The sequence below is a fragment of the Python bivittatus genome, unplaced genomic scaffold, assembly GCF_059951505.1.
Source record: "Python bivittatus isolate LINGU-HERP-01145 unplaced genomic scaffold, Pbiv_v1 ctg000610_np1212, whole genome shotgun sequence".
In the NCBI taxonomy this organism is placed as follows: Eukaryota; Metazoa; Chordata; class Lepidosauria; order Squamata; family Pythonidae; genus Python; species Python bivittatus.
This window is the reverse complement of record NW_028277088.1, coordinates 8,569,774-8,583,741: the sequence shown is the minus strand read 5'-3', so window position 1 is coordinate 8,583,741 and position 13,968 is coordinate 8,569,774. Positions and strand designations below refer to the sequence as shown.

At 36.7% G+C, this 13,968-nt stretch overlaps 1 protein-coding gene across 1 annotated transcript in view; it reads right to left on the bottom strand.

Annotated features, from left to right (window-relative positions):
• Positions 1–13,968, bottom strand: part of UBE3C (ubiquitin protein ligase E3C) — a 56,446-nt gene that overhangs the window by 11,966 nt on the left and 30,512 nt on the right. The window contains exons 17-19 of the mRNA XM_088150103.1: positions 12,598–12,730; positions 10,451–10,698; positions 349–561 (exon numbers count right to left, since the gene is read on the bottom strand). Of these exons, the coding sequence (XP_088006229.1) occupies positions 349–561; positions 10,451–10,698; positions 12,598–12,730 (594 nt within the window). The remainder of the gene's footprint in view (positions 1–348; positions 562–10,450; positions 10,699–12,597; positions 12,731–13,968) is intronic.

Here is a 13,968-nt window from a genome sequence, read left to right as displayed (position 1 = left end):
CCTTTTTTTTTTTTTTAATTTTGGCGTGTGTTATGCTTTTGAGTCAGTCTTGACACCTGGTGACTACCCAGACAAGTCCATAAGACATAAAACTACATTATGGCATTATGCAATAGAAAGTCAAATTTGAAATAAAAGCACAACCACGTAAATTGTCAGTCTCTGGTTTGGCAAAAAGTGTCATTTCAGATCACTGAAACAGAAGGAAGTTGTATGCTTTGATTCCAAGCGGCACAAACAGCAATTGTTTTGCCCGTGCTTTATCACCATGGCATCTGAATACAAACGTTGCTGTGAAATTAATAGTTAACTGGCTATAACAGACCGAGAAAGTAATGAGTTTCTTACCTGTGCCTCTCCCAAGTCATTATTTACCACCGTAAAGTTCAGCCCAAGTTCTTCCACATCTCCTTCATAGCTCTTGAGAAAAAGGAGGTTTTTGTACATTTCAGGATCCAGGGATGCCAAATGATGAATGTCTACATCTGCACTTGTTCCCAGCAACTTGGAGAGGAAAAAACTGGCGAATGGAAGCTCAACCAGCATATTTTCATATAAAGCCTTTAAAAAAGTATACATAAAGAGACTGAAACTCATTCGTTCTGATATTCATCTAGAACCTGAACAGGGAACACAGTTTCATTTCATATCTCTGCTAAAAAGCTTACTTTGGGCCTCTGTGGCAGTGTTGTACAATATTCCAAATGTATATACCCAATATGGTAAGTCAAAATACTCTGCAAGAAATTTAAAGACCTTAGACCCCCCCCCCAAATCTAAAATTGAATCTTGACTCTCAAGTCTATTTACAGTAACAATGTGTTCATTTTAGTCCTCTTTTATATGCAGCAATCCTACATGAAAAGGAGTTGAATTTTGCATTATGTAAATTATTAAAATTTGCAAGCCCTTTTTGTTCTTCACAATTTATTTTGCTACTGTCAGTCATGGAAAGAGGCAAAAGAACAGAAAAGCCTAAGCCTGGCAAAATCCACCTGATTTAAAATTTTGTAAATTTTTTCCTCTCATACATTTAGGACTTTTGATTTTTCTGAGTTTAGATTCTACATATGATCCTATCTCCATCTATAAATATTTCTATTATATGGACTACAATTTCTGTCATCACATATACAATATTGTTTATAACAATCATTGAACCTGATTTAAGTATAACATCAGTTTGTGTGTGTGCGCAAATGAACTCAAGAAGAATAATTTTCTTGCATATTACATACTATTTATTTTATTTATTTACTTATTAAATTTATATGCCGCCCATCCCCCCCAGAGGGTGTTTCTGGGCAGTTCACAATTAAAATCAAACAGTAAAAACAGTAAAAATAAACATCCATATTAAATTACCTAAAAAGTAATACTACATAAAAAGACTATATACATATACATACTACACACATACAGACATAGATATGTATATACACATACATACACACCATACATGTAAGAAATTTTAATGCATTTATTTATGGTTTCAAAACAGATTGTTGGGGGAACATTTCTGTTTGTTTTATTAAGCCATTTCACAGCAGAGACATTTCCAAATCCAACTGTGTTAAAAATTTCCTTCTTTTTATATATCCTCCAGGTTTTCAGTTTACTATACCCCAACAGGCAATACTCACTATATAAGGGTACACATTATACATCTGGAATCAGGTGGATTTTGCTAATCTTTTCTGCTCTGTATTGTTGCCCTTTCCCATGACTAACAGTAGTAAAATAAATACATGCCACTGTATTTATCAGAGATATTACCTAGAAATGCAGGAGAAAAGCACTGATTTTATCTGTTTGCTAAGATGTATAGATAATGGTAGCTTTCAAAGTAATGCTGAACAGACTGAATGGCACTGTGGCTTTGCTTTTAATTCTCTGTGTTACAAATATATATTAGAACAGAAAAGCTATGTCCTGTTATTTCTAAATCCCACTCTTCAAAATTTCTGCATGGAAGGCCAAGAAGGAGCTGAGCCTTATTACAAAACCCGAAATAGCAGCAAAGAGCACCTAAGGGTGCCTTATCAAATATACCTTGGTACCTAGTCTGCAGTGGGAAAGTTTAGATCTACCAACACCAGGAAAGTACGAACAACGAGAGCAAAGCCAAGGAGGTATTCCACGAGCGCAACTGAAGGAGTTTTAGTAAAGGCATGAGAGCTGAAACCTTCATTTGTGTTGTTGTTGTTTAGTCGTTAAGTCGTATCCAACTCTTCGTGACCCCATGAACCATATTGCGCCAGGCCTTCCTGTCCTTCACTGCCTCCCTGAGTTTGCTCAGTTTCATGCTCATTGCTTCAGTGATGCTATCGAACCATCTCATCCTCTTCATTTGTGTAGCTTAATTTAAATTTGGAGTCATGGTTTGAAGTTTTAAATCAGTAAAAGAACCACACACACACACACTGCATTTAATACAGAATGCCAGTTATGACTCACCAAATATATCTGCCTTAATACAATTCTTTTTGTGCCTGTCTTTTTTTTTTAAATGTCCACCTCAGAATGAAGTCTTTAAAGTAGCATTCCCCAACTGGATGCCCTCCAGATGTTCTGGAAATTTCTGGGAGTTGCAATTGTAATACCTCTGCAGAGTATCAGGTTGGGAAAAGTAGCTTTAAAGCATTTAATATACTAGCACTAATAAATGATGGTCCTAAACACTATGATCACATCAGCTAAATGGATTATAAATTAAATTTCCATAATGTATGCAACTGAAATACAAATGTAGGCATAAATCAAGGTATTTTTTAAACACAGGTTAATTACACAGATTCAAGAACTGTCTATTTTTTATGCAAAATAATCCACTTACCATTTTTCATACGAGCCTTAATTCGTAGCCCATATGCAACACTGGCTCCTAGAAGCCTATCAATAACTTCACGTCAAAAGAAAATAGCAATAGGTATATTGAAGCAACCTGCATGTTATTTCTCAAGTGTCTGCCTTTTATGAGTGTTTATTGCTGGAAATTGTGCCAAAATGATTTGAAATAAAAAGGATTAATTATAGTAGAAGCCTTTTAATATAAGTGAGTGCACTAGCAATGCAATTAATGCAAATTGTGGTACTATCAGGAGAATAAATGTGAACAACATCACAGGCCATTTCTGTTTGCTGCCAAATAACTTTAGTAATTTACTACATTAAGAATCAATAAAAAAAAATAATGCTTTTCAAATGCATCTCTATCAATCTTCAGGTAACTCCATAGCAAACATTTATAACTTAATCTAAAAACTATATAAAGCATTTTTAGGCCACCTTGAATGTGCAATCTGGACTATCATTTAATTAAATACTGATTTCCGTAGCCAAGTTCCCCCAGTATATATATAAAAAGCAAACAGAACATTAAAAAAACACAGTAAGATGGATAGTTAATATTCCAATTAGTGTAAAAGCTAAGTTTTGTAACATGCATCTCTCAAATGTACAATCATTCTTTGTTAAGTTAATCATACTTAAGCTCTGTACTTTTCTGATGGCGAGGTATGGTAGGTCACACACACAGCACAAATGCCCAGTTTTCTGGAGTTTTGTTGCCCAAATCAGGCGCATCTTGAAAACACACCCTTTTCCAATTAAAAATACTTGAAAGGAAACTCTACATTTATGAGCTTCTGCCCACCCAAGGGGTACAATTCATGAATTCACTTTTTTGATGCAATTTCTCTGAGCATTAAATTCAGAATGCACAGAAAGGAATCACATAGTATTCCTATTCTCAGTGTATCTGGAATATGCCAGGGACTGCTTGTATAATGGATTTATGGAGCATACTTCAGGAAAATCATTGGAAAGTTATAGATTTGAGGCACCGTTTCTTTTTAGTTCTCAAAAAGCTCTCATCTACAATCTACAGCTGATCGAAGAGAGTTGTCCCCTCTATGTTTTCCCCTCTATTTGGAATTTTAAAATGCACCCATACAATCCAATCAAGGCATTTGGGGTGGAGGCTCACTACTAGGAAAAATTATTACTCCCCTCCCAGAAGGCTGTGGTTCTCTTTGCTCACTGCAATCCGGCTTCAAAATGCTTCCTCTTGATCCAGCAGACACATTTTTAATGCCTGATTAAGTGGTAGAGCATTTTTGGAAGGAGTTGATGAAGATGGAGAGCCCAAGCCCAAGGAGTTGATTGTGAGACAACTTTTTCACTGAGGTAGCCACTCAGTTTTGTATTCAAATCTAAATCCTATATAATGCAGATCAAAACTTCCTAATTCCTAATTTGTGGATGACACCTTCGCAATTTGGAGTCAGGATGAAGAAGACGTAGAGAAGTTCCTGAACCACCTAAACAGCGTCCACCCCAATATACAATTCACCATGGAAAAAGAAGTGGACGGCCAACTTCCATTTCTAGACACGTTGGTCATACGCAAACCAGACCTCAAATTAGGACACAAAGTCTACAGAAAACCCACCCACACAGACCGGTACCTACACAAAAACTCCAACCACCACCCACGTCAGAAAAGAGGCATTATCAAAACCCTCATGGATCGTGCCAATTGGATCTGCGAAACCCAATTCCTAAACTCTGAACTTAACCACCTTAATTGGGTCCTACAAGCGAATGGCTACTCCAAGAATGAAATAAAAAGAGCCATCAAACCAAGAAAGCAACATGCGACTGAAGAAGAAAAACAGCCACCCACCAACAAAGTATTTCTGCCCTATATCAAAGGGGTCACAGACCGCATGGGAAAACTGATGGAAAAACACAATTTCCAAACAATCTTCAGACCCACCAGAAAAGTACAAGAAGTGCTAAAATCAGCAAAAGACAAAAGGGATCCCCTCACCGCCGCCGGAGTATACCACATACCATGCAGTTGCGGGCAAGTATACATCGGGACCACAAAACGCAGCATCCATACCAGGATAAAAGAACACGAAAGACACTGCAGACTACAGCAACCAGAAAAATCTGCAGTAGCTGAACATGCTCTCAAGCACACTGGACACAAAATCCTATTTGAAAACACAGAGATACTGGACAACACCAACAGCCACTATACCAGGCTATACCAGGAAGCCATTGAGATTCACAAACACCAGCATAGTTTCAATAAAAAAGAGGAGAGTCTAAAAATCAACAAAACCTGGCTACCAATCCTGAAAAATACAGCCTGCAAAAGGTCAACGAACTCAGCTCAACCACCAGGACATGTGAACAGTTCACACAATGAACTTGCTAATCACCCCCAGCAGCCCCTCGTTAACAATTCAATAGAAGAAAAAAACCCTGCCTAATCCCCAGGAAGATACACACAGATGCTGACACCAAAACAAGCAGCCACTCAGTAACCCAACCCCACCCACACACCCCAAATCCTCCCCTTCCCCCCCCCTCAGATCTCTATAAATACCCACAAAAAGGTCACATCACCCTGGGCACAGAGAGAACTGCCCCTGTCTGTGCTCCTGCACTCTGAAGATGCCAGTCACAGGTGCTGGTGAAACGTTAGGAAACAAAACTTCAAGAACACGGCCACACAGCCTGGAAGACCCACACCAGCCATCATATGCCAGCCGTGAAAGCCTTCGACAATACACTTCCTAATTCCTTCATACTAGTTTAGAGCCATTTTGGTATAGTGGTTAAGGCAACAGGCTAGAAACTGGGAGACCATGAGTTCTAGTCCTGCCTTAGGCACAAAGCCAGCTGGGTGACCTGGGGCCAGTCCCTCTCTCTCAGCCCTAGGAAGGAGGCAAGGGCAAACCACTTCTGAAAAACCTTGCCAAGAAAACTGCAGGGACTTGTCCAGGTAGTCTCCGAGAATCGGACATGATTGAACTGATTATAAAAAGGGGGGGGGGGCTGAAAATATGAAAAGCAACATTGTCATAAGAGAATGCTGAAGACACTTTTTGATACAACCAGCAAAAAAAAAAAAAAGAACAGAAAGAATATTACATCACACCCCCAAAGGTCACAGAAGATGAAGCAAAGTGATAATCAGTCCTTTACATAGGGGCTCTTCAGCTGCCAAATTTCAAGAGAAGAATGTCAAGAACATAGTACAGTTATATCAGATATGTTGAGAAAAGCTTTCTAATTACAGCAAAAGTAGAGTTGTCCTGGATAATGTCCAGTTTAACAAAACTGATCTTCCTTATTCTGTTTTTAAAAATATCCATACTGGATAACAAATATTAAAGTACACACATTTCGCAACAAAGTACTCGCGTTCCAAAAAGATGAGGTACAAAAATGTATTGTTTTATGCCCCTCTTTTTTCTCCAATTCTGTTTGCATTACGCTGAAAAATATTCAACACTAATGGTAAGATGGTTCCACAACAATCAAAAAACTCCACTAATAACTACTGTGGCCATCTCACATATGGTCAACCTATTGTCTCCAGCCAAGCAAGGGATGATGAAAGCCATTGTCCAATACATCTGAGGAGGGCCAGGTTGGAGAAGGCTAACATATGACACTCCAGCAAGTCATATTCCTCCCGAGTGCACATCCAGGAGGTGCAAGTGCCCACAGGTATTATTTTAGAACTTTGGACAACTCTGTGTGATGGTAGCTGAGAGTAGTACTACCAGGTGTATTGATAATAACTCTATAGTGATATTGCAGTAGTATTCTGGAATTAACCTGTGCAGAAGAATTCTGTTACCCATGCAGAACTAGAGAAGTTCTTGAAAGGACGTTACCAGCACAAACATACACCTCTGTGAAATATTTTTTAAAAAGCAGTGTGAAGGTTACTAACATTAATCTAAGTAGTGAAGACAGGTATCAAGCTGAATCAATATCTTCAAATCAGCAAAGTACTCATTTTCAGTAAGAGTTCAAACGCCACAATTTATTTATTTCAGTAAACATTCTGAACTTAATTGGCTTAAATGGACCTAGGTGTTTCCAAAGTCAAAAAGAAAAAAGAAAAAAGATCAGGATGCCATTACCACATACTTTAACTGTTTATTTATTCCCTGTCTAGGCAGCCTGATTTAGGAGCTATAAAATGCAATCAGTACACAAACCAGAAGCTGGAATCATCTGCTAATGGAACTTTTAATTGAGAAGTGACCATTGACATGAGGTAATTCTTTCCATGCAGAATTGCTCGCAGAGACCTTTCTGCACTTTATCACAGTAAACAATCACTAACATATGCATTAAAGAAAATTTAAATACATTATGACCCAATAAATATCACAATCAATCAATAGAATCTTTTCACTCTCAAAGATTTAGTGTTAAAATACCACACTTTTAGCAGTCTTTTAGTGCTTACTTACATACTTACAAATGCTGATACTAAGTTTAGTCATCTGTAATGAAAAGATAATTGGTTATGTGAAAGAATCTACCATCCAGAAAAGTATTAGTTGTATTTAAAAAAAAAATTCAATTAGAGTTAATTAACATGTGTTGCATATTGTTGAGTTTTCACACTTCTGAATATTAGCCAGTTCTTAACAGTCAGAAGTGATTTATGTGCATTACACAAATACTGCTTTGTGTGATTAAAGCAGGTATTTTTAGCAAACAAGTGAAATGAGATGCAGTTACTGTAAGATTTTTTTTTTTAATTTTAGGAGCTCTGAAACTTTAAAAAGGTTTATTTGATACCTAGTTTAGGTGAGAAAAAGTCAGCACAGTATTTACAACTGAAAGCCCAAACTGAGCTCAAAAGGCTTATCTGCTCAAAATTTATTACAATTTCTACTGCCCATAGGGTTCTCTATTGTTCTGGAATGACATCTGGTACTTGACAGTTGTGTTAAAAAATCATCAAATGTTTTACTTCCATTGTGAAATATTAATACTGGAGCAAGAGGCTTGTTTTTGCCTATTAGGGAGTTCTTAAAAGCTGTAGGAGTCCTAATGCTTACACACACCCAAATCGGCCACATACGCGCAGTATGCAGTCAAGATTAAATGCAACTACTCCAAAATATAGGAAGAACATGCAAAAAAATCAATCCTGAATAAAAATGTTAACACTAACTTTATTAATCTAACCATGACTGCTTAAAACATACTTGACGATCCCCCCCGAATGACTATCTAAACATAAAACATATGTAAATTACTGGATTTTAATGTATTTCTTTTCCAATAACACTAACATATAAACACAGTTCTTTTGGTTTATACAAGTGAGAAACTGCTTGAACCTAGGTGGCTTCTTTTATAATGTGAGCCAGTTATTCACACAAGGACTTTTATTAACATACTGCATCCTCTTAAAAATAGTTTGCAAATGGATGCAATGGAACCATTTTTATAAATGGATGAGTAAGTATTCAGCTAAAATCACAATTTGGGCAGGGACTGAAGAGTAAGGTATGGATTGAACAGTAAGACCGTGCCTTATCTTCCTGCTGAATGCCACTTAATGGATGTTTCTGCACCTGGATATAGCTAATTATTAAATAACGCCACCATTCTGTCCCCACATAAACACAGAGTACACACTGCAATACTTTTCTACTGTCTAAGTGATCAGAAGTTCTTTTCATGCCAAAGTTTAGAGATGTGATTCAGTTTATCTCAATCAGACACTGTTTCTTTTCTTTTCTATGTTTAAAAAGATAACATCCAGGCAAACGTCCTTGCCTCTGCATACACGTTCTTACAAAGTATGGAACTATTTTTGAAGCAGGAGGGGACAACTGTTCTTCACCCTTCCCCATCAATTATAGAGGTGAGAGTATACGCACCTGAATGGGTCTTAAGTTACCCAGCTGGAACAAACACAGCGGGTTTTTAGCACATTACAATTGTTAATTGATAAGGTACAGGTAGTCCCCAGTTTAAGACGAGTTCTGTTCCCAAGGTCTGTCCTTAAGTCAAATGTGTATGTAAACTGGAATAGCATAAGTAGGATTGTGTAATGAACTCAAACCATTATGTATTTAACTCAAACTCTGCTACAGTAGGCTCCGTTCTTAACTACTGATCGTCTGTAAACCAGGCATTCGTAACCTGGGGACTCCCTGTACTTCTAGCCTGCATCTGCATAACCAACCTTTTTTCCCCACTTTCCCTCACCCCACCCCAGTTTAAATACTCCATCAGTCTAGCCACTCTATTCCTCTGATGAAATGAATTATTACAGCTCACAAAAGCTATGCCTTTTAATAAAATTTATTTGATTTATATAGCCGCCCATCTCACTTTTACGTGATTCGAGGCGTCTTATAATAAAACAAATAAAAGCACAAAATACAGAATATAAAAACAAATAAAACTTAGTTGTTGGATTAAGCACTATACAAAATACCTTCTGATATTTTGCCACCATAGACTAACATGGCTCTACTCCTACAATGTCTACAAAGTTTTAAAGTGTACACTGCTCATTTGGAGGTTAACAAATGTAATTAATTAATAAACAGAGTAGCTAGAACTGTAAGGGAGCAGAGAACAATTGTTTTATTAATAGAATTCTGCTTCCAGTGCTCCTCAGAGTTCTGTGTATTTTAGCATTCCTGTTGTACTTACAACAAAATGGTAGACAGCTACTTTTTAATCAGAATTTCACTGATAAAAGTATAGATTTTTGTAATTGCACATTTTTATCTCAGATAATATTAAAAAAGAGCAGAAAATACATGATTTTGGTAAGCTGTAGTGCAGTGACTGGGGTTTCTTTTCTGATGGTGTTCTCTGCTTTGTTCCTTGTTCATAGCCTTTTGCACACGTGTGTGCCTTCAAGTCAGTTTTGGACTCCTGGCGACTGCATGGACTAGGCCTGCAGTTTTCTCGGCAAGATTTTGGAAGTGGCTTGCCACTGCCTGCTTCCTAGGGCTGAGAGAGAGGGACTAGCCCAAGATCACCCAGCTGGCTTTGTCCCTAAGGTGGGGCTAGAACTCACAGACACCGGGTTTCTAGCCTGATGCCTTAATCACCACACCACATTGTTAGGCACAGATGCAGTCTTCACACATGCTAAACAGGTTGCAGTCGCTCCATCTGCAAACAACATCCATATTTTAACATTTCTCCAGTTACACCATCTACATCTGTAGCTTTTCCGTTTTCAGCATTTTCATGACCTCTTTATCATCATTTTTTTTTTCTTGGATACTAACACTTACAGCATTCCAAGTGCTATTAAAAAGCATGACTACCAGGGGAAGATCAGACCAATGGATATAAATGCTTGCATATAACTCACTACTTTATTCAGGCCTTAAAGAAGTGATTTCCTGTCTCCTTTTCATTTCCCTTGTGTTTATTGCAATTGATGTCAATCAGTTTGAGAGACAATAATTTTCAGAGGGATAAAGTACAGTAGATAAATAATAAATCAATGTACATCTTGTGAAACGAAAGGTTAAATATATACAAACCTGCTTCTGTTACCCAGATTATTCTATTAAATCTTGACCTGACCCTTGTGTGTGCTTTGTAGCTTTCAAGCAGTTTATATATTTATACATTTATTTACCTTTCCAAGCATCCGCCCAAGGAAATAATAGTGCCTTGCATAAGAACCTCCAACAAGCATTTGTGCAGCAGGATTTGGGTAAAGCAGTCCTTCATTAGTGGTCTTAAAAAAACCCTGGTTAGGGTTAAATCCTGATTTAAGTAGTTCATTCAAAAATTCTCGGAATATTCCACCCCCGTCAATACCAGCTTCATCTAGACCATGGGCATTGAGTAAATGAACACGAATCCTTTTTTTCAAATCAGGTTCTGGAGAAAGAAAAGAAAGGTTGTAGAAGAATCTATGGATATATTCATTATAAACACATCCAAATCCACACAAAGTTTGGTGTGCAAGGAGCATCAAATAGCATTTAAATGTCTCTAAACCTGCCAATACCATCCTCTCAGCAATACAGTAAACTGCATATTGCTATTGTTCCACCCCACTTGAGTTCCTAGTTTAAATCAAACAATTCACAACTGAGAAAAATTAAATATTCATTCCTAAAATATGGATTTGAAGCTATATAGTGTAGGCTTTTCTGCAGGGCTCATCGTTCCTCTCTAGAACAGCAATCTGCTGCTCCCCAAATTGATTGGGCTGCAACTCCAAGAATCCTGACCACTCCTCTGTTGGCTGGGACTGATAGAAGTTGTACTCTAAATACCTGGAGGACACCAGGTTTCTATATCCTTGCTTTAAATTAAGCATTCACACGCAGAGGGTACATCAAGGCGGATGACTAAGCAGCTATCACTCAAGGGGCTGTTCACAGGGGTCCTGACTTACGTGTATCATCCTTCTACCTTTATAAGTTTTATATTCAGGCCTTTATTTTTGTTCAAGCATTCGCGTGTTTTAATTACTCTGACCTTTTAAAATATTTGTACATTTCTATCTATCCAAATGTCTTGACACAGGGAAAATAACACACATTTTGCTATAGAATTATTTCCCTTTTACCTTGAATATTAAGCAAATATTCTTATCTAGAATTTTTTCCAATCTATCAGAATAGTTCATCTGTCCACCAGTAGATTGTTCCAAAGTCAAATCTGTTAAATATTAGAAATCCTTCCTGGAGATTCTGGGTACCCCATTCAGATTAGCTCAGAATTTACACCCACATTTCATAGAATATTTTGGTTCAAAAGGGAAAATAGTTCACCTGCTGAAATTACTGTAACATTCATACAAGAATTTCTTCTTAATAAATACCATCCTCTTTAAAAAGCTGGCTAATAAGAATGATGAGAGATCTGTCCTTGGGAAGAAATAATTTCTAACTGTGTCTTAAAAGTAGCCTGAACCATTTAGTCTAAATTTGCTCTTTTACTCAAGATCATAGGATCACATCAATCATTTCTGATTTCTTATACAGATATAAATCAATTTGTATTTTAATGCATTCCATGCTTTAAAATAGGATGAATACATTCAGCTTTCAATTTCATGACTGACTTTTCTAGGGTTTCCACAAATTTTTGGATTACTTTATTGATAACCTTATCTATCTATCTATGAGATAAATGACATCATACAAATCAGATAGTTAAAAATGATATGACTAATGAAATTAGAGAGCCAGTGAGGTACAGTATAGCAGAAAAGGCCCTAGAGTCAAAGCTGGGAAATCCAGATCCTAGTCCACCCTCAGCCATAGAAACTTCTAGATCATTTCAGGTCCATCACTCTCTTGGCCCAACCCATATCACAGGATTGTTGTTGTGAGGAAAAATATGAGGATTGAGCATTATGTATGCTGCCTTGCTCTCCTCTATGAAAAGGTGGGATGTAATTCTAATAAATAAATATTCTGTCCATTCACATATAACAAACTCAAGAGAGATTAACACACAACATGATTTTTAATCATTTAAAACAAAAGCTTTAAAAGTGCTGACACAAAATAGTTCCATCACTGTCTACCATTTTTTTTAAAAAAAAAATCTTAAACCCATGAAATTTTTAATTGCAGGTAAAGTTGTACAGCACTTTATAAGATATAAATTAGTCTTCATATGATTTTTTAATTAAACTGTCCCCCAAACTAAGTATAAGATTTCTATTCATGAATAGAACAATCAGCTCTTGTTTTTAAGGTTCCAGGATAAATCATTTAATCATTATGAACATATTCTAGCATTAATTTATGAACACTGTACCATTTTCAGGGGAAAGTTTGTCATACGCATCTTCATAAATATAATTTCTTCTGATGGTGACATTAATTCCATCCAGAAATGGACCTTCTCCTTGTACTTCCTGTTTGTCAGCATAGATCAGTCTTTGAAAGATCTTGTATGGAGTAAGTCATGAAGGGGGAAGGGGAAAGTAATTACACTTAAGTATGGATTTTCAATATGACACAATTCTATAGCATTTCAATTTCATTCAAAATATATTACACAGTTGTAAGATATTAGAGAATTTGTGATGGTAAGTTTTTTTTTTTTTTTTGAAAACTACTGCCTTACATACCTTAAAATACTATAGCTTTTATTAAGAAGCTACCATAGCATATGAGAGGAAGCTTAAAGTTACAAGACTATTCTCTTGCCACTTCTAATTGTTCCACATGAACTAAGCAACACATTTCCCCTTACATTTATCAATGTCCTTTTCGGAAACAGTGATTTATTTCTCCCATGAAACTATCTTCCATTTCCCTGATAGTATTAGCACATGTTGACAGCAGCACAATTCTTGGAATTCAGTTTGCTAATTAGCTGAAAGCTATAGCGTCAACAGAAGTTGTTTATGTTGTTAATTTTTAAATGAAATGATGAGGGAAAACCTGCTTTAAATGATAATCACTCTATAGCGTCTTCAAAAAACTGAACTGCAAAATTATAAACAATTTATAGGTGTGGCCTGGATCCAAAAAAAAAAAAAAAACCCTGTACAAATTATTCCAGAAGCCCAATGAAGGACAACAAATTTAGAAGATTTGCAGATGGAGCTCTCCAAATCTTTTCATGGCTGTGGTTGGCCAAGATCCCCTCCTCCCTTCTATTTGCTGATTTTTATCAACTTCTCCTGATTCCCCTTCCCACTTGCTAACTCCATTCTCATCTGCCACTATTGCAGCACCACTGACTTTTTACGAAGCTTTCCTGCCTTGTCAGTAAAAGATAAGTGCTCTTACGGCTTCTGCTCAATTGCATGCAGGACAGCATATGAATGGGTGTGATGTATATTTGTATAAGAATCCTAATTCTTACACAAGTAGCCTTTGATCAAGAAAGATCACTCATCACATCAGAGAAATGAAAAACAATTCCACCTGCAATTAGACATGGGAACTGCAGCTTGAAAAGTTTTTTTAATCTGACCAAGAACTGGCAATAAAACTTAAAAGTGACTGTGATGTTGAAAAATACAAAAATTACATTAATGTAATTCAGTCTGCCTTTAATACTTGGAGTGAGATACAAAAACATTCTAATCTCCAACCATGGAACTGAGATACCGAGCTTGTAAAATTTAGACATTACTAAAAGTTTTGCCATCAATCTCCTCTGGGCAAAAAGCAT